The sequence below is a fragment of the Phalacrocorax carbo genome, chromosome 12, assembly GCF_963921805.1.
Source record: "Phalacrocorax carbo chromosome 12, bPhaCar2.1, whole genome shotgun sequence".
NCBI classification, from domain to species: Eukaryota; Metazoa; Chordata; class Aves; order Suliformes; family Phalacrocoracidae; genus Phalacrocorax; species Phalacrocorax carbo.
The window spans coordinates 20,499,888-20,519,155 of NC_087524.1; the positions used below are offsets into that span (position 1 = coordinate 20,499,888).

At 42.3% G+C, this 19,268-nt stretch overlaps 2 protein-coding genes across 4 annotated transcripts in view; one reads left to right on the forward strand and one right to left on the reverse strand.

Annotated features, from left to right (window-relative positions):
* The window catches only part of DOCK1 (dedicator of cytokinesis 1), a 316,638-nt gene that overhangs the window by 120,016 nt on the left and 177,354 nt on the right, over positions 1 to 19,268 (forward strand). The gene's annotated exons all lie outside the window — the stretch shown is intronic.
* INSYN2A (inhibitory synaptic factor 2A) overlaps positions 1 to 19,268 on the reverse strand; it is a 49,975-nt gene that overhangs the window by 12,792 nt on the left and 17,915 nt on the right. Inside the window, exon 3 of one of the 2 annotated variants that reach the window (XM_064464380.1) lies at positions 1,661 to 1,732. In XM_064464380.1, the coding sequence (XP_064320450.1) occupies positions 1,661 to 1,732 (72 nt within the window). Of the gene's footprint in view, positions 1 to 1,660; positions 1,733 to 18,004; positions 18,490 to 19,268 lie in introns of those variants that run through there. The other variant, XM_064464381.1, reaches the window with a different exon arrangement.

Below are 19,268 nucleotides of genomic sequence, written 5' to 3' on the forward strand. Positions count from 1 at the left end.
GCCACACTGTTAGCCTGTCAGTAGGGAAACACCTGAAATCTGCCTTTCTGGACTCATTTCATTTGCAGTGAATCTAAGAGGTAGAAACCGGCAAGTTCCCTAACTTTAAATCTGCTGACTAGAAATTAAGATTTTTAAAAAAATTCTGATTGAATTTTTTTAGCTAATGAAACAAAAAGAGTCTCCCTGATAGAAATGTGCGAAGTTGTACCTTCCCAGGTTGCCCTGAGCAAGCAGTGGCACAGGGGTGAGCTCAGAAGAAGGAAGGCACGGTAGGCTTTGGTTATTGATATGCTTCTAAATGTTGCTGTAAAGGACAAATAAATAAATTGGTTCCTTCCCCTGCACGGAACAGCATTGTTCCCTTTTCTAGTGAGCTAGTAAGGAGGAAAAAAAATGAAGTTTTCCATCCCTTTTTCCTTCACTTCTAGGCAGCTAGGAGATAATGTATAAATAGCTCCAGGTCTCCTGCCTAAATCAGGGACCATGTAAAGAATTAAGGGGTGAAATCCTTTGTTTTTCAGACCCTGCCAACATTTGTACCTTCATTTTAGTTTGTATCTTTACTGTAATTAATAGTCCTCTTTATACATTTTCATCTGTACCCTTACTGCCTGATTTTCTGAAATACTCATAACAGCGCAGTGCGTTTGTTTTCATCTTACCTGCAACGCATGCAAATATTCAGTTGTTTTTTTTAAGACTAATGGAGGAGGACAATTAAGTTGTCAGTATGAAACACATCATCAGACTCGTGATGGCTTCATGCCATGCTCACTGCCTACCTGTTACTCCTTCGCTATAATACAGTACATGCCAATAATGGGTCTCTGGGCTGATAAGCTTTAGGAGGGGAACCTCAGCTTCGGAGAAATACGAATCGGCATCCTCCGCCTTTTGCACCTGATCTCTTTCTAGCGAGTAAATGCCAAGTATTTCCTTCTGAAGGAGAGATCATAGCAAGTATAGAAAATCTTTAACGAAACCTTTAAGCAGTTTGTAATTTTTTTAATCTCTTGGACAGTAATGAAGAGACCTGTAGTCACCGTACGGAAGCGTACACCTTCACGGCAGGTCTGCTAAAGGAGCTTTTTGTGCGCGTACCGCAAGCCTTCACTTGCGTGGTGCGCGAGTGGAACAAGCCAGGGGTGCTGTTCGTGTTGGGCAGGACGGATCTGCCGTGCAGGTTTTAAAGCTTCTTCACTAATGTGAAAATACATAGAAGCCTGGGTAGCAGCGTCATTTTCCTGATAAAACTGTCCAGGCGGAATCTGGTTCTCTTTGCTATAAAGTCTCTCTGTCAAAATCACTTTCTGAGCCCGGTTCCTACTGCTAAAGAAATCTGAATTATGGTGACGTGTTGCACAGAAAACGCTAAATATCTGTAGCTATGTGAAAATGAAGCTCGCGCCTTGTCACACCACACCCCGCAGCTACAGCACCGGGACTGACCATGATCACCTGTTTTTGAACTGAAAATTTTAGGCTTGGAAGCAGGTGTCTGTTGAATTTAATTCATTTAGTGATGTTAAATTTATTTTCTGTTTCAAAACTGGTTTTGCGTTACTGAAAAATCAGGGTTGACAACTGATGTTGCGTTAGTGAACGAATCATTACTTTCACCCGGGAAAAAGTGGGAATATTAGTATTTTTAACCTACCTGTAGATAATACATGCACTATTCCTGCATGTGTCGCAATTAGCCGTGTCTTGACCAGTCCGATATGAAAGCCTACAAAGACAAGAACACAAGGTCATTAAGAAGTAATTTGTTTTAACATGTTTTTGCTTCTGTGTACTTTTCATAGAAATCAGAACTTCAGGATTTTTTTTTTTTAAACTTCAATATTGAATATAAAAATCCCGCCATTGGGAAAACAGGATCAAAACCAGCGTATTCAGCTTCACTGAACAATGGGAAGATGATATTAGTTTGGAAAATGAGTCTGTAATGGCTGCAAGGAGAAAATAAAAGAATTATTTCTGTTATACTTTTGTAAATTAAAAGGGAAAAGAAGGAAACTAAGTAATGTGAACCTCCTTTTGTAAGCTTCTCTGTACCAAAGCGATGAACCGTCGCTGTAAGCAGGCACGGTCGCAGCCTCCACAGACGTGACAGTGCTGGTTCGCTGGGTGTCTTTCTGCTTTCTCAAACTCACAAGGCTTCTCCTAGTTATTGGTGGGTGTATAGAACGTGACACTGGAAAATGGCATCTCTTTGGAAATGTTGTCCCTCTGCAATGAGGTCTGAAGATCTGCTGTGGGGATGTTTATGTCTTAAAAGTAAGAAAATTCCATTTAAATAACATTTAACCTAGCCTACACCTACCCTGTCACACCCTGAAGTCTGTTACAGCAGTGTCTCTTAATTTACCTGCGTATTGTCTCCAGGTTATTCATTCTGAATTAAAAAGGTTTTTTTTTAAGTCATGCAAATACTTTTTTGTACATAAAAATTCATTAAAATAAACAAATAAAAACAAAGTTTAAAATGAACATTCCTTGGTTGATAGTTATGTAGCAGTACTTCCTTTTTTTTGGCAAAATCAGAAGCTTAGAATCTTTTAAAGTTATTTTCAGTTTATGTAAAATGCAGACTAGCAGCCGCAAAGTTTCTTCATAGATGTTTTTAAAAGAAATAGGTAAATACCTCATCTGTGGAAGTTTAAAGGCGCAGAAAATAATCTGTTCAGGATTACTTAAGGGAACACTCTTGAAGTCCAGTCCTGCCTGAAGCCTGTGACCTTCTTTACCCAAATTCAACTCATTGACCCCAAGTAAACTGGTGTTAGCTGTGCTTAACAGGGGCATCTCTGCACCTTCCCTGCCCTTCCCTGCCCCTGCTCTGGGGACAGAGCACCTTTTTCTCTGCTTCCCCAACAACGTAACAATAATGAAAATTACAACATTTGCAAAAACATTGACTAAATATTTATGTGACATAATCTCAAATCTGTATAATATAAAGTACGAATGGGAAATGATACAGGAACGGTTTAGTGTGCCTTTCCTAAGATGGAAAATCAGCATTTCATAAATGCCACAGGCTACTTACTTATCTTCGCGAACATACTGTTTTCTTCGAAAATTATCGTCTGGTCCTGTGTCACATTTTTTTTCCTATTTTAAAGGTTTGAATAATGGTTTAAAAGTTTATTACGTTACTTATATTTTATATAAAACTATACCACTGAGAAAGAAATTCACTGGTGTGAACCTACAGTTCATTGGACCTAACTTGCCTTCAGAGGTGCCACTTCTGCCTCCACTCTGATTGCTTTGATCCTCCATCGTTCGGGGTGGTGCCATGGCGAAGGGCTCTGGGGCTGCGAACCCAGCTCCGTGGCGCGGTGGTAGCCCAGGTACCAGCTCATAACAGGGTGAATCTACTTTTTATGATAAAGACTTTTTCTCCTCCTGAAAGCAAAACGCAAGGTAGAGTTCTTGCTGTTCTGGTTGTTGTTTGTTATTGGAAGAGGGCTTGGAACACTATGGATTGGAAACTGGTTATCAGGTAGGAAGTCAGTGGCCTCAGAAATACTTTTTATCCAGAGGAACATACTCAGATTACCTAGACTGCTGGATTTTAACACAACAGCAAAGGCAAATGGGCAAAAGAACTTCTAGAACGTCTATATTATGTACTGTTCCTTACAGGGAAAAAAGCAATACTGGTTTATATTTGATCGTACTTTTCATGCCCTCTAAGAGGGGTGAAGTAGTATCTGGTTTTCGGTAGTATCTGTAGTATTCCGTAATATCCGTTTATCTGTTTTTCAATTCCCCCTTTCGGAAGTTGACACTCAAATTGTCGCTACACTATTAAACTTGGCCTTGGAAAATGTTTTTTCCAAGCTATTGATCAAATACTAAAAACTCTTACTAACGATAACAACATCTAAAGCTTACAGGTCAGTTGATGAAAGCCTTTATTTACTGAGGATGTAAAAGGTGGTTAATAATCACTTTCAGCGGAATGCAGCAGAGTCATCTGAGTGCCTCTTTATAGGTAAAGACATAAACACACTGCGCTGGGTGCCAGGTTGGGGTTTTTTTCTCATTAATTTCCAGTTGGGACTTTTTCATTCATCTTTGTACGCCTGCAGACTACCATTCGAATGCACAGTTAATTATCTGGCTCGTAGACTAACAACCTCCTCCTCTCTGCCAGTCTCCTGCTTCTGCACAGTGCCGCGGGGTTTATGCTGTTCACGTTTGGCCGGCCTCTCCGCTCTGCTGTTTAAGAAAGAATGTAATAAGTTTTTTTAACGAGTTTGTCAAAGTCTAGTGTTTACAAAAACCAAATTGTAGTATCCACATTACTTATCCCGCTAATACCTGTCCCGTTATCCTGGATTGTGACAAAGAGGGACAGTGACGTCGTCTTATTTGTGAAGTTCCGTAGGAAAATGGTTGGTTGTATTTTAGGGACCTGCCTGGTGCTCTGAGGGATTTCCTCTAAAGAGCCAGATTTCTGGCGGCAGTTGTAAAAGCAAGGTGGCCAGGTCATCTCTTTACCGTGAATCTTGACAAGCCTTTCTTTTTATTTTTAGTTCTCCCCCTAATTGGGGTGTTTGAGACCATGGCTTTCACTGGGGGACTGAGAAAAGGTGAGAATTTTGTCTCTGAAAGAGAAGGGAGGATGAGGAGTACTCCTGAGTGTGCTGAAAACCATGAGTAGAGAAGAGGAGGGATAAATCGGAGCCCCAGGACAAATGGCAGCGGTGGGGTGGATATCCCAGTGCTAGCCCACGCGGTCTGGTGCAGAATTTAGGAGCACTTCAGCAAGAATTCAGGTGGGATTAAACACCCAAATAAACATATTGCAGTATGAAAAATCATACAGATATGTCTCGGAATCCTCCCCTTCCTGTGTGCTCACAGCCCTGGGACAGAAGTATGTATATGGCCTCTATCTTGGTTACTGGGATGGTTTACCAACCAGTTTTCACCAGTACCACACCCATCTTAACAAAACAGTACTATTTCAGATGTGACAAACTCAGCGAGTGCTGGTAGGCTGGTTACTTACTTGGCAAATGCCATACTACATTTGTTCTTAATGTGGATGTGCCAGCTCAGTCAGGAACTATAGTCCTGCTTCCGTAACTGGCAGTGCTTTTGATATCTTATTAAAAAGAAGGTATCATAGACACTTTAGCTTAATAAACTGTCTTTCTCCAAATTGAGTCTTCAGTATTTTATTTAAATTAGTTTCTAAAGCATATGATGATCTTTAAAAGCCCAATAATGCCAGACTTTCAAATACTTTAAAAACATATTTCCTGGTTGATGGTATAAGGCAGACTCATTAAACTGACGAAAATGGTCCTTTGATATATGTATTTAAAAATTATATGGTATTTGGATGATGAGTTTGAAATTCTGATTTCTCAGCTTACACGTTCAGCACCACTTGGTTTCAGCATCATTGTCATTCACAAACCGCGCTGTTTACAGTGATACGGTTTTTTTTTCTAGTCAGGTGTAATTTATGATGAACTTTTCTTAAAGCATCGTTTTCCATATTGAATATGTTCCGCCTTTCAGAGATGATTTTCCTTTCAGACTACAGATTTAGTAATTTTGCCTTCTCTGAACCGTCGTATTAGACTTCTTTGTAAGCCCTGGGAATACGACACGGTGTCACAGTGTTTGGTTTCCATCAGGCAGTTTGATAGCTCTTTAGGACTGCGTTGTGTGAGTGTTAGTACAGTATAAATTCAATTATTTCTATATAAATTAAACTCTTCATCAAAGAATTTTGTTGTTGATACCCCAGGGCTTTGGACTTTCACTTTCTTGTTTTCACATAATTATCTACATAAACAGTTGCATGGAATTAATCTACTTCATGCCAGCACGGATTTTACCGTTGGCATAGCGTCTCCTTGGAAGGCTTGGGCGGTGCGGTTGGTTCGCAGCGCAGGCTTATGAAAAGCAGAGCTTCCTATCGGTGCGAACTGCTGGGAACAGTCTGCGAGCACACTCTGGGTACCTGGCTCAGGAGAGCGGCGTTCTGGGGTGATTATGCTTATGAGATGGAGTATTTTGGATAAGCTACTTGTTTCCCTCCCCTTAAAAATTATGTTAAGGGTATTCCAGTGTAGAAGAGCTCAGGCTAGAGACCAATAACCTTTTTTTCTTCATTTGTAAACCAGTCGGTGTTCTTCTGGAAGAGTAAATCCTGTAAAATACGAAGTTTTTCACAAAATAAAGATGCCTACAGAAAATTCGTTTTCTTTTTAGAGAAATGAAAGTTGGTTTTGGTCTGGTTTAGATCCAAAGTGGAGTATTTCACTTAGCACTGAGTGAGATGCCTGGGAGCCGGGAGCCCCCCCAGGCTACAGCTCCTGTGGGCAATGTACTGCCCGTAAAAATAATCTCAGCGTTAAGCCTTGCAGCTCGTTTTACCAATCTTAACATCTTGATTTTGGGAATGCCTCATTGATTCTAGTATAAGCAGTATTACGTTCTACAACTTCCTTCAGTCTCTCCCTTTTTTTTAATCTATTCTTCAGGAAGGTTAAATCCAGTCACCGCGAGGTGGTGCCAGCCCCGCCGGGGGTGTAAGCTGGGGCCCCCCTGCTCTGCTGGCCTGCTGCCTCCACGTGTGGATGTGCCCCTAATGCCTAATTACTCTCAGGAAGGAGCAAGTCCATCAGCCATAAAGAGAAATTGAGACCTAGTTCCATTTTCGGTACTGAGCTGGGGCCAAAAATCGTGAGCGTTGAACGCGAGGTTGTTGGTTTTGCCCTTCTGGGGTCGCCTGTGTCTGCTCGCGCGGTGCGAACCCCCGGGCGCTCCCGCGGGCGCTTCGACAGGCAGTTGTGCTGCAGCGTGCGCTGCTCGCTTCGGGGCTGCTGGAAGGTGCCACACCTGGCATCTGCTGGTACCGAGATGTGGGGTGCAGTCGGAGGGCAGCGCCTGGCGTCTCTGCCTTCTATCACAAGCACGTTCTTGGCATCTACTTCTGACTTCCATGAATAAGACCCCACCAAATCTAGCCCCTTTCCCTACTAGTCAGCAACTCCCCATTTTTCACTCAGTGATCATAGTCAGGAAGTTGTTCTAGTTTATATTTAGAAAAATATTTATCTTGTGGATGCGGAAGGAAACCTGTACTACGTTATGATTGTTTTCCAAAAAACAATAAAGAAAATAGACTGGAGTAACCGTGATTTTTTGTTTTTTAAGGGTTTGGTGGTTTTTTTAATCCTATCAATATAGCAAAGTAAACATGGCAGTGTTCCCTCCTGGGTTGATGGGATGCATGCTGATCTGTAAGAAGGGAACTGAATGCATCTACTGGAATGTTTAATCAGCTTCCCTGGTATTCATATTATTACTGTGTTTCATACTAAGGTAATTTTTTGAGACCTGACATCTGGTGTGTTCTGTTTCCTCATGGATGTACGCAGGCGGGCACGGTGAGCCTCGTGGGTTATGTGTGCTCTGCGGCCAGGTTCGGGAGCAGGGACGGATGGAGGTTAGTTGTATTGCTAGGCCTGTATCTAGTGGGCTCCGTCACCTTGGGAAGGGTAGCGTCCCCATACTCAGTTTTTCACGTGTGCCTGCTATCTACATTGCATATTATTTTCAGGAGGCTTTCATTTTATAGCATTTCTTTTAGCATTCTTGGCACAGCCTGAGCTTAACCCCAGTTAACACTTCCAAGTATTAAAATATTATAATGAAGAACAACCGTTTTGCTGACATGGACTGGCAGTAACTAATAATAGGCTGCAGTTTTCAGAGCAGCCTAAGGAAATTACACCTTCTAAATCCCTGTGAAATGCAGAATCCGTGCACCTGCATGAGACTTTTTTTGAAAATACCAACTGTAACATCAAAAATCATCTTTGCATTGGAGTTGGTTTTTGCTTGTATAAATTAGAGACCCCATTGAGCCGAGAGAGGGAAGCTCAGGTCTGTGTGTGCTGATGTTTATGTTCCGTTGTTCAGTAGGCAGCTAGTGAAGGGGCGCTAATTCAAGTATCCTGGACATCCGTTAAAAACAAAGAAGAAAATCTTCCCAAGCGATCTGGGAGGAGAGATGCGTTGCATCTGGATGTCTTCCCTGATCTGCTGGGACGTAGGGAATACTTCATATTAACTGAGTTACTTAATGGCATGATTTTACAGAAGTGGCGGTGCTTCAGAGCGTTCACGCTCTGAGGGCTTTGCTCTTTAGATGATATTGATGCTCATCACACTTTTGATGTATTACCACCGACAAGGAGGATAAACAGAATTCAAGAATTTGTTGTCGTTGTTGATGTTTTTATTAAAATATAGTGAAACAAATTATCTTAAGAAGGCAGTGGGCCTTTGAAGTGGTTTTGAAGTGATAGCTCTGGCCATGCTGAATAGCTGAGGACGTGTAGGCCACGGTTCTCCTTAAGGCTTTGTATAAATGGGTATTGTATTTCCGTGCGTGGCCTAGTCCTGCTGGGGCTGTTTACAGCAGAGCTAGTTAAACACACTAATGTTATCTGTCTTTACAGAATAATGGTTTCAAAATAGTCTGGTGGAGAACTTCCCAAAACCTTTGTTTCCTACTGTAAAGTATCACAGAGCTAATACTGCTGATGACTATGTTTCAAGAGAAAATTACCCATCCTTACTATTAACATAATTTGCCTTTTGGCAGAATAAGATGATTTAATTGTGTCATGTATGTTTTATTTTTCTTTACGACTTGAGTAAGTCATGTTTTAGCTAAGTAAACTGCAGGAAAATGACTTGTATATGTGTTGCAGGTTAAAATAAATTCTGCTTAGACATATAGGTTTAGTCTAACCTAGGAAGAATTTGCCATGCTAGCTCTATGGAAAGCCTCATATAGATGCATTTCTATCAGCAAAATCATGTTTCTGTTGGATTAATATGTGCCTCTGGGTCCCTTAAGGACTTATATTCTGACAGCAAACCAGCAGGTATGTCCAGGTATAAAACACCTCGGGGCAGCCTTTGGCTCACATAAAGGTGTTCGGGAAAAATCACTCGCCCAGTAGACCAGTAGAAAAATTGTTTTAGCCTTACTGCTGCTGCGTTTTCATTACATTCCTAATTAACCAATTAGCAGTTTTCATTTGTAGATGATAGTGGTACAGTCCAATAAAAATAAAGTAGTGTTGTGCTTTGAGCAACTGTCTTGAGGCTTTTTCTTTGATGTCTACAGCTGGATGCAGACACTGAATTGTTCCGTGCTTTGCAGAGGTATGTTGGGTTTTGGTGTGGTTTTGGGGTTTGTTTTTTTCTCCTGGTATTTTTTCCCGTGGCTTATACCTAAAGATTTTTCTTTTTTCCCTGGTGTTTGTTGGCACTGCTTATTTGGTTCCCCGGTAGAAGCCCTGGGAGCGTCCTTGCTGTGTCTCCCAGTCAACACGGGCCCCTCACCTGTGGTTGAGAGGCTCATTTCCCCTTTCTGTGACAAGGCAGGGGTTAGCTCCACCGGCGGTGTCCAAGTCCTTGGACTATTCAGAGCAGCTAGCGAGAGGTGCTTCAGTGTGCCCCGGATCAGGTTAGGTTGTCTTGCGTTAGCTTAAGTACATTTGCAAGAGATTGTGTTAGAGTTACGAGTAGAAGCCAGCTCTGTGTTGCTGCGCTGTAGCTCTTTGCAGAGACGCAAGAAGGTGCGCGGAGCTCTCTTGTACCTCTGACAGGTCCACCCTCCTGGAAGCTGTGGCCCGACTTGCTCAGCAAAGCCACGTGGACTTGTAGTCAGGGCTTGCTTGCACAGCGGTTCCCTCCCATCCTGCTCTGAAGTTACCAGCACAGCTTGAAGGGAACCATCCACACACTTAACTGCAGCAGAGCTCTGTGCCTGCGCGCTGGGGCGCGCGTGCAGAAATCCTATGGCACAGAGCTCGTGCGCAAGCCAGTTTGCTTCTGGGGTTCGCTGGGAGCTGGGGAGTGGGCGCCGAGAGCCGCGCAGGTCTGAGCAACGGCGGCTACGCGCCCCTGATCTGAACGTCACGGTGCCAGAGGCGTAGGGTACTTGGGCGCGACATTATCCTTCCCTTCGCTTAGATCCCTGACGGTCAGCATCAGTGGGGTGGTTTTCTTTAAGCAGTTACTATGTGAGAATTAACTAAACCTTACTGAACAGTGTTTTCCTCTCTCTGAGGAAGACGGCGGCCGATGAGTTGCAGGGAGCGTGGGAGGCAGCCGCGGGCTGGGCAGATGTTAGAGGGACCAAGGATCAGTCTGTGGTGATCAGTAGGGCCAGGCAGCCTCTGGCTGTCATCAAAATAGTTGTCGTGCTGGGTGCAAGTATGCTTTAACACGCACAGGAAAAAAAAAACAAAACAAACAAAAGCAGAAGAAACACTGCCCAAATTCACTAACTCATTTTTGAAAAGTTATTTTAACTGATGGCAGAAGATGAACGCAGAAATCCTATGATGGTCTAAAGTAATATCAGAATATTTTTTCCACTTTTTTTTCCTGATCTGTCTTGTTACTACAGGGCTGATATTATTCATTTGGTTTCTGAAAACACTTTGAAATGTACAGAAGCTCAATGGTGAGATTTTTCAGACTGTTTCCAAGCTTGTTGTCTTTTACTGAATCCTGACAGTTGGAAGCAGATGACTAATTTTCTTTTTGAGGTATTTGCACTGTGGGCGTATGGCATGACTCCCAAGACAGCAATTCAAGTGCTTTCACCCCGTAAATACATTTTATATTATACTCAGGTTAGTCAGGGAGTGAAGGATTTTAAAGAAAATACATATTTTAATAGGGCTGTCTAGTGATTTTAAAAAAACCCACCGAGAATGGAGAGAATTAAAATGTATTTCAAGTGAAATCACAAAATCTTATGGGAATTAGGTGCATATGAGGTCTAGCGTTTCTCTTGAATATTTGTGCCTCTGTTGTCTCATCAGAAAAATCAGGAGGATAATGAAAATGTCAACTCTTTGTATTAATAACAACTCCGGGAATTTGTTTGCTTTAGCTGAGTAGCAGCTGTACCGCTGGCGTGTAGTTCTCGGGCCAGACGCTTCCAGCGGTGATCAGGGAGCGTGTTCCAGCAGTTACGCTAAGATGAGGTCTGTCTCTTTACCCCGTGCGCTCTAAATCTGTGACTTGCTCCTGACCTCAGAGCATCCTTACTCGGATGCCCTGAGACTTCCGAACCCGCAGCGTATCACCGGGCCTGCTGCACCCGTCCTTTCAGTGCAGCTTCGGAGCAAGTTACGTTCCTCTTCCGAGTTCCCATTCCTCTTCCACTCCCAAATCCACCTAATTTTGAAATTAACTTCTCCTGCATGCCATTTTTGGGACTTGCTGGGGCGATGTGTTTAGCGGTGTAGTCATCGGGCAAAAATGCCTGCCTCACACCTCCCTGTTGCTCCTACCCTGCGCTGAATTGTTTCTCAACTGGAGCGATTATTCAGCTCCCTGCACTGTGGCTAATAGCCCTTCGTCAGCCGCAGCACAGGGATTCATAACTGCACAGTTCTAATGCAAATGAAAACCTCTCAACCGATCAGACCAAAGGCTATTTCATAGGTATGAACTAGTAGTGCGTTTACAAGTGAATAACACCTTGGATTTTGCTTGACTCGGACTTTTAAATTAAGAAGGCTGCTAACAGGCATTGTTTCTATAAAGGAGGAAAGACGGGGGAAATAAGAAGCCTGTGGTATTTTTCATAATTTCAAAGTGATTGAGATTTCAGTGCAGGCTCCAACACTCTGTGTGCATTACATATATAAGCCTATGCCAGCTTAAAATAATAACTACACCGGCCATACTATATGCAAACCAAAGAGCTGGTTTAAAATTCTAAATATTATGCAGTAGGATGAAATTGAGAATATGGAGTACGATTGCTGGCCACTGATCTTGCTGATTGTGTGGTACTTGCAAGAAGGATGGGCAATTTATGGAGAAAAAAACAGCAGGAAGGACCCTGGAAGCGCTGAACTCTTTTTCTGTTGCAGCTTAAATAACTCTTTGCAGGTCTCAGTACTTTCTATTTTCTGATTTCCTTAAATAATGGTAGTTTGAGATTTCACTGCAGTGCAGGAGAATCTGTAGCGCAGCAGTTTGGCATTTGCTTGAGCTTTGTACGCAGATGCTCAGAAGTCTCATCCCCGGGAATATTTTCTGAGCTTGTATGGATGACAATGAAGTAAACAAATCTCTTCGCGTCTACCAAAGAAATGACCGAAGTCATGCCAGGTTATTCTGGAGCATAAATTGCCTTGTGAATGGCAGAATACCTCTGCTCATCTCTACGATCCAGCCTCTCGTGCTGATGAATTATTTGACCACACTCAGCTTCTATCGCATCTCCTCAGGATACTGGAACCAAGGGAAAAAAATTGTAGTATTCCCAATACAGTGCCATTTATCCTCTTCTAGTTTGTTCATGCAGCAAGTGATGTGGTGCAAAACATTCTTCATCCTCTTACTAGTAAAAGAGGGCTAAGCACAGGCGCCCGTGGTCGGAAGGAATCCAGCCTCCCTTTGAATGGCAGTTTTCCGTCTTGGTTGACCTGTGACACAGCCGATCCCTGTGCTGCTGCTCCATGAGATCCCAAAACAAACCATCACGATAAACTGTCACAAAAAGCTCAGAATTGTCCCAGTTTCACTGAAGTATTCTATTAAACTGCTGCTTTTCTAAGTGTTTGCTTATAACGTGGAAAATACAGTTCAATGACAGGGGGGAGTAACCTAGTGCTGACTGCAGACAGCAAATACGTGCCCGTGCCCCTGTGGTGGACTGCTCTGGGTGTTTTATCTTGGGTATCTACTTACTGATCTCTCTCCAAAATTCCTCTGTATTTGCAAAGCTCAGAATGAAGCCATTAAGAGCTACAAAACAGTGTGGACCACCTTGGGTTTTTTCAAGGACTGAGCTGAGAACAGTTCCTGGCTCCGTAATTAAACAAAGCAGCGGGCAGTGACACAGAGGTGGCATGCAGGGAGGACGGACAGACACATGCCTGGGAGCTCCAGTTTCTCTCCAGTTTCTGAAACAGTCCTCAGATACTTGAATCCACCTCAAGCTCTTCGTCGTCTCCAGAGCTTGCTTACCCTTAGGTCCCTGACTATGTTGCACAGGAGCTTTCTTAAGGCTGAATTTCATATTTATGTCTTAATCTTGGTGGCAGGGAGTCTCAACAGTTTAAAAACAAAACGTCCCTCTTCAGACAAGTCTTCTTCCTAAAATTGTCCAGCCAAAATCCATTTTCCCCCAGTCAGGATAAGAGATAAGTGTACCTTTGTGTAAGCACAAGGGCTCAGAAGTAGGTGTCAATTAGAAACTCTTGGAGAACGAAGAGCAGTGAGAAATTTGACACTATAAAGCTCATTTTGTCTCATTTTTACCTGACTGCATAGGTACCTGGCTCATTGCTCTGTCGCTTTGGATTCTAACACTACTGACAGTCAAAATGCAGTTATTAAAGGATTACTCTAATTGTGTAAAGTGAAAACTGGTAATTCAGTACCTAAGTAACATCCTCTTTTAAAAGACTGATTTAGCAGAAAAACTCTCCGTGCAGGTATGTAATTTGGACAGCTCGGTGACAGCTGGAAAAGCTTCCCTTATGATCTGCGGTAATTCATACGGATGCATTTAGCAAGAACGTAGTCTGCTTACGCTGTTTTGAGTTGTTCAAGATAAGACTTCACCAGGGTTTGAATTGTGGAAGTTTGCTTCTCTGGGCCATTGTGTCACTGCCGCCAATCTGATGGAGAAGTTCTGAACCTTAGTTTCGCTTCAAAGCCTGACGTGCTGCTGAACTGTGCTGAGAGGGGGGAGGCGTGGTGGTGAAGGAGATTTCATCTTGGTTTTAAAGTCTACTGAATAGCAACTGGATATAAATCAGATTATAAATATGGGTAAATATAAGCTGAAATATATTAGCAAAATAAGTTGTATTTTCTGAGATTCAGAATGTTCCTCGTGTAACTTGTTGAGAAAACAGAGTAAGCATTAAGATCAAGTAACCTTGTTAAAAAGTTGATGTTTTTTTGTTGTGGTTTTATGTTTATTCCACATACGGGAACAACAGCTCACTCTTCGTTGACCAGCATTTGCTTGTTCAAAACCTCCTACCAGTATATTCCTAACAAAGGATGTTTAATGGCCGTAAGCTAGCAATGGCAGTGCTCTTTATCTTAAATGCTGTAGTATCTAGGTAGTCTGAGTACCCATGACATATGTTCCAGGAATGTCTGTGAACTCTGAAAGTTTGCCCTTTTTATCCACACTGACAATTTGATCTGAAGCTTTGATTATGAGCAACAGAATAAATTTGTCCAACTCTAATGAAAAATCTTATCCAAAATATAAATCTCATCAAGTTCTGTCAGTCTATGAAATACTGGGCCATGAAATACTCATGTTACCTGCCCTCGTAGAGCTAACTCCGGATTGGTTTTTAGTGATTTAATGCAGAAGTGGTGTAACATGAGGTTAAACCTTGGGTGATGCTGGATCTTCTACCTTGAATGATACTGGATCTTTTAATGATCGATCTTACATAATCAGCTTTCACCTGGGGTTACTGAGCATTTTAAATAAGAGGGCTCGGGGGTGCTCCTGCGACTGACCGTAGGAGTTGAGATAGTCTCCATTAGGAAATACGCAGTTTTGGCAGACATTGGAATTGTTCCAGCGATGAGGTGTGTCGAGCTGCGAGAGGCGGCAGCGTGTAGCGTAGTGCTGAAACATTTCTGCTTGATTTGTGCCGGGGGGAACGCAGAAGGGGGAAGGCTGGTTTATAGCTTGGAAAACCAGGTTACTTATGGTAAAGGCAGGTAAATGGACTTTTGTTCTGTCTTAATACTTATCCTGCTTTCAGGGGAGGGTGAGTGAGTGTCTGAGTGATGGCTGAGGGATGAACTGTACCTGGGGAAATGAGCACAGGCCAAGGGGGATAGGACTTGTCACGGGTCCACGTACAAAGAATTCATCTTAAAACTGCTTTAGTGACCTAAAGGAAAAGCATAAATTATCACATAATGCACTTTGCTTCAGTACGGCTCAAAGTTTATAGTGTGACGCATACACCTTTTGGGCAACGACGAAGCCTGACGGTTCAGCTATTAATAATTAGAATTAACTGCATACTTACAAAGAGAGGGAACAGTTATATGGATGGCTGTAAAAGGAAGAGAAGGGAGTTCTCTTGCTGTTGGAACTAGAAAATTAAAACTGCTACTACAGTAGTCAAATGCTTCATTCTAAGACTGATCTTTGCGGAAACAGCAGAGCAAATGGTACGTATGGAGCAGAATTTGAAAAAGAACACCCAACCATCCACTGGCCCAAGGATCGCAAGGACAGCAAAGCACTGATTTGTGCAAAAGTTATTTCTTTTCCTTGACTAAGGAAGGTGCATCCAAGGAGATTTCCTGTCTCTGTCTTGGAGCGGTGAATAGTTACAATCTGCAAGGAATTTTGGTATATCTGTGTTTGGGAACGATCTGTAAATGATGCATACTCTGAAGTACAACTGTAGTGAGGGTAAAGAAGAAGAGAATTTAGAAGGTGGTCTCAGGTAGAGTGATAGTCAGAATGAATGTGACCACTCCAAAGGACGGGCAAAACAGATGCATGTAAAGATCACAGAGCTGAAAGTAAAGCTAGTCATCGTAGTCCTTTTCCAAAGGGACTGCTGTTACAGTCTCTTAAAGCACGGTGCACGCGGTATATGATGCAATTTGTGCATCACAGATGGAATTTGTTGTATTCTTTCTGGTTTTCATATATTTGTAGTGCAGCTGTCTTCTGCTGTTAAGTTTATCTATCTATTGCTTCCCTCCATTTCCAGGTTTTCTCTTAGAAATGATTTTCTTAAACTTTTCCTCTGCCACGTCTGTAATTGAAAAGGCAAAACAAAACCAAAGAGGAGGGGAAATCCTGAACAGAACCATGTCATAGTATTTCTGCAGCTAGCACTGGCTGTGCTTTCAGAGGCTGTATCGAAACTCTTAAAGCTTTCTTTTCTCCTTATGTGAAATAAGGAACTCCCCGATTTTTAAGAGTATTGGCTCATGCGTGTAGATGGATTGAGTTAGACAGCAGAGGTTCTTACTACCTTTATTTGCTCTGTCGTCCCTGTCTAAGCTGAATAGCTTGACTGGACTTGAAGTAGCTTCTGAAAAGCAGAGCAAACAATCTGGGCAATAATTGCTTTGCCTATCTGACTTTCCTTTGCCATTGTCCCTGAGTCAGGATGGTGAGTTTATGCTCAGCTCTTGTGACCTTGGGGATGACTCCTTGCAGTATTCTGAAGACAGAAGTACTTGGGCGAGGATGCTGTCTCCGCACCGGGTGAACCTGTCCTCTCCTCTTTGATGCAAACGTCCATGCAGGCACACAGAGTATTGGTTTATTTTCTGCTTGGAAGTGCTAATAAGAGACAGAGATATCCCTTATTCATTGGAAAATGTGAAATGACATTTAAATTCCATCCATGAGAACGTGTTCTTTTGAAGCCTCTTCGAAGGAGCCCAAGAGTGCTTGTTTCATGGACGTTTCTTGTGAGCTCTTTAAATTCCTGAACCACTGTTGACTAATAAATGAATATAAATCATCTCTGAAACAGGTTCATTTAACTCCTGTCTAATGTGTAGCATGTGGCCTGTCAGAGCCAAAATACTGTGACTTACTTTTCTATGGCAAATTGAGTAATTTGTTTATTAAAATTGCTGATTTGTTGTATAATGAGAAGGGCCCAGATTACTGTTTGTCTTCACAGTAAGGATTTAAAGGGCAGGTCATTGGTGCTCTCTGGCAGCAAAAATATTTTTGATTATCTGTTCATCTTCTGTTATCTATTTCATAGGTGTTAGTTAGCCAGGGTTTGGAATTAGTGACTTGCGTTTTGCTTTCAGTCCTGTTGGCCTTAGTGAGGCTCTGCACGGAGCAGAATTTGCTGAATTGAATGCACTGTATCTGCATGCAGACAAATATGTCTGTAGCTGATATAGATTGCTAATAGTTTACTAGAAGACAAAGCAAACATCATTCGGAGCATAAAACTTGGTTTCTGTTAGGAAGCTGCACCTTGCGTCATGTGATACTCAACTTTTTTTCACCTTTGAGCTGGGAGTCTTAATTGAATCTGTAGCTCTGTTACTTTTATTCATGCATGGCTTAGCACAGCATTGTTGGATGCCTTTTGCTGTGAGGTAACGTTTTTTTATAGCAGCTTCCACATAGTAAGGTATAATTACCATTTTGCCAAAGATGTAGTAAATAATGATGCACATAAGAAATACACGGTTTCAATAATTCCCTTTGATAATGGGGCGGGTCACAGGCTAGCGATCATGATTCCTACCCCCCTCCCCAAATCTACTATGTGTTATTTAGACAGATTTAATGCATTACAATTATGCAGTGCCGGATGGTAAGAGCTGTGTTTCCTGATGGCCTGAATTTTGCATTCTGTGACCAATAAACCGGGCCTGATCCCACCCAGGGGAGGAGAGAGGTCACTCTGCGCCCTTGAAGTCAGGACTTGGCAGCGCGACGTGAGCCCTCGGCTCTGTCGGGTGTCAGAGCTGCTCTGTGTTTCGCTTCCTCCTCCAGTGGTTTTTCACCTTTCTTTTCAGCGGAGTCGAGCGCTGTACGTTGTTGCTAATTGCAGATAATGTAGTACTGACGTTCTGAAAAGTATACATAGCTGATATTCACCCAAAGGATGATACTACTATCTTCAGAGATGCTGATACAATTTTGCTGCCATAGGCTCATTTAGTGATGAATTGCAGTAATAGCAGTTCAAGACCTACAGCATATTAGTGAAAATGAATCCACTGAGCACTAGTCCCACGGCACTGCAACAGCACTTAAAGAGCACTGATTTTCTTGAAGGGAGAAAAATCTGATTAAGAGATTTAGCTGTGGGGTTGGGGGGTTTGTTGTTTTTTGGTTTGTTTGTTGGTTTGGGTTCCCCCCCCCCCCCCAGCAGTGAGTTATTTGTATTTGTTTCTCGATGCACATTGTTGTAAGGAATTTAATATGCATAAGGAAACCAGGAGAGTGCCATAAACACAGAACATTGTTTTCTGTTTTAGCAGATACAAGACTTGTATATGCTACAATAAGCAGAGACATAGCAGTGGTATTTTAATTTCTTGTTATAAACTGACCTAACACCGGGTTATAAAAGCAAAAAAGATCAACATGCTAAAACTGAGAAGATACGTAATAGTCACTTTACACAGTGGGGGCAAAAACATTGTAGAAATGAATGCAACAACTGGACAGAGTTGTTCTAATAAAAGGATGGGGCAACCTATTATTGAAATAGTTGTTTAATTCGAGGGAAATAGGGATAAAGACAGGCTTCATGTTAATAATGTGTTGGTGCTTTGCACGAGAACAGCGTGTTCTTTCAGCTCTGGAGTGGGATCAGTGGAGAACAGAAATGTCCCAAGCATAATGCTGGACTCCTTTGTGCCATCTCCTTTGAAATCACCCAGGTGCTAGAAAATTGGAGGGATCTGGAATAAAAGAATTCCTAAACAGGAGAAAATAGGCAAGTGCGCATCTCCCTTCTTTCCTCCTCCTCCACCTCTACATCCTTCATGTCTGGCTGGGAGGGGACACGTCTGGGACGTGCCTAGAGCGTACAGGCGAGTAGCTGAAAACAGCTCCAAGTAGAAACCCTTTTCTGCTCTCGGTAAGTTTTAAGGCAGCACCTTTGTATGTCATTGTGTTTAAAACACCCCCTTATCTGAAACCTCACTTTGATTTGTAGATACTTTGCTTCCAATTTTTACAACTAACGTTGACCGCTGGTGAAACTGCCACTGGTTACAGTTGGCATCAAAGAATCGTTAAAACATTTTAACTGTCTCTCCCGCAAACCTCAACCTGTTTGAGAAGATTTCAAAATGTGTGAGGTATCTTTAGGTGGTGATTTCACCATTGCTGGGGAACCTACAGGGAAGGTCAAGGGAAAAAATAAGTATTTGCTGCACCTGTTGCTCTATTGTCTTAGGGACGAGATAACATATTGGTATATAAGTGTGTGGAGAAAGCACTGGTATTTATAGCAGATGACTTTGTGGGCAGATGTGTGTGTTCATACACACAGGGTTCTCGATGATCAGATGATGAGTTATGATAAAGAAATATTTTTCTCTATTTTGTGATATGACAAGCAGCATGCCACCTCTTTGCAATTCTCTTGCAGTTTCTGTAAGTTAAGAAAGTCAGAGGAATGCTTTTTCTGAATAATAATTAGAAAAAGAAATGAATCAGTAAGCCTGTGTTGCTT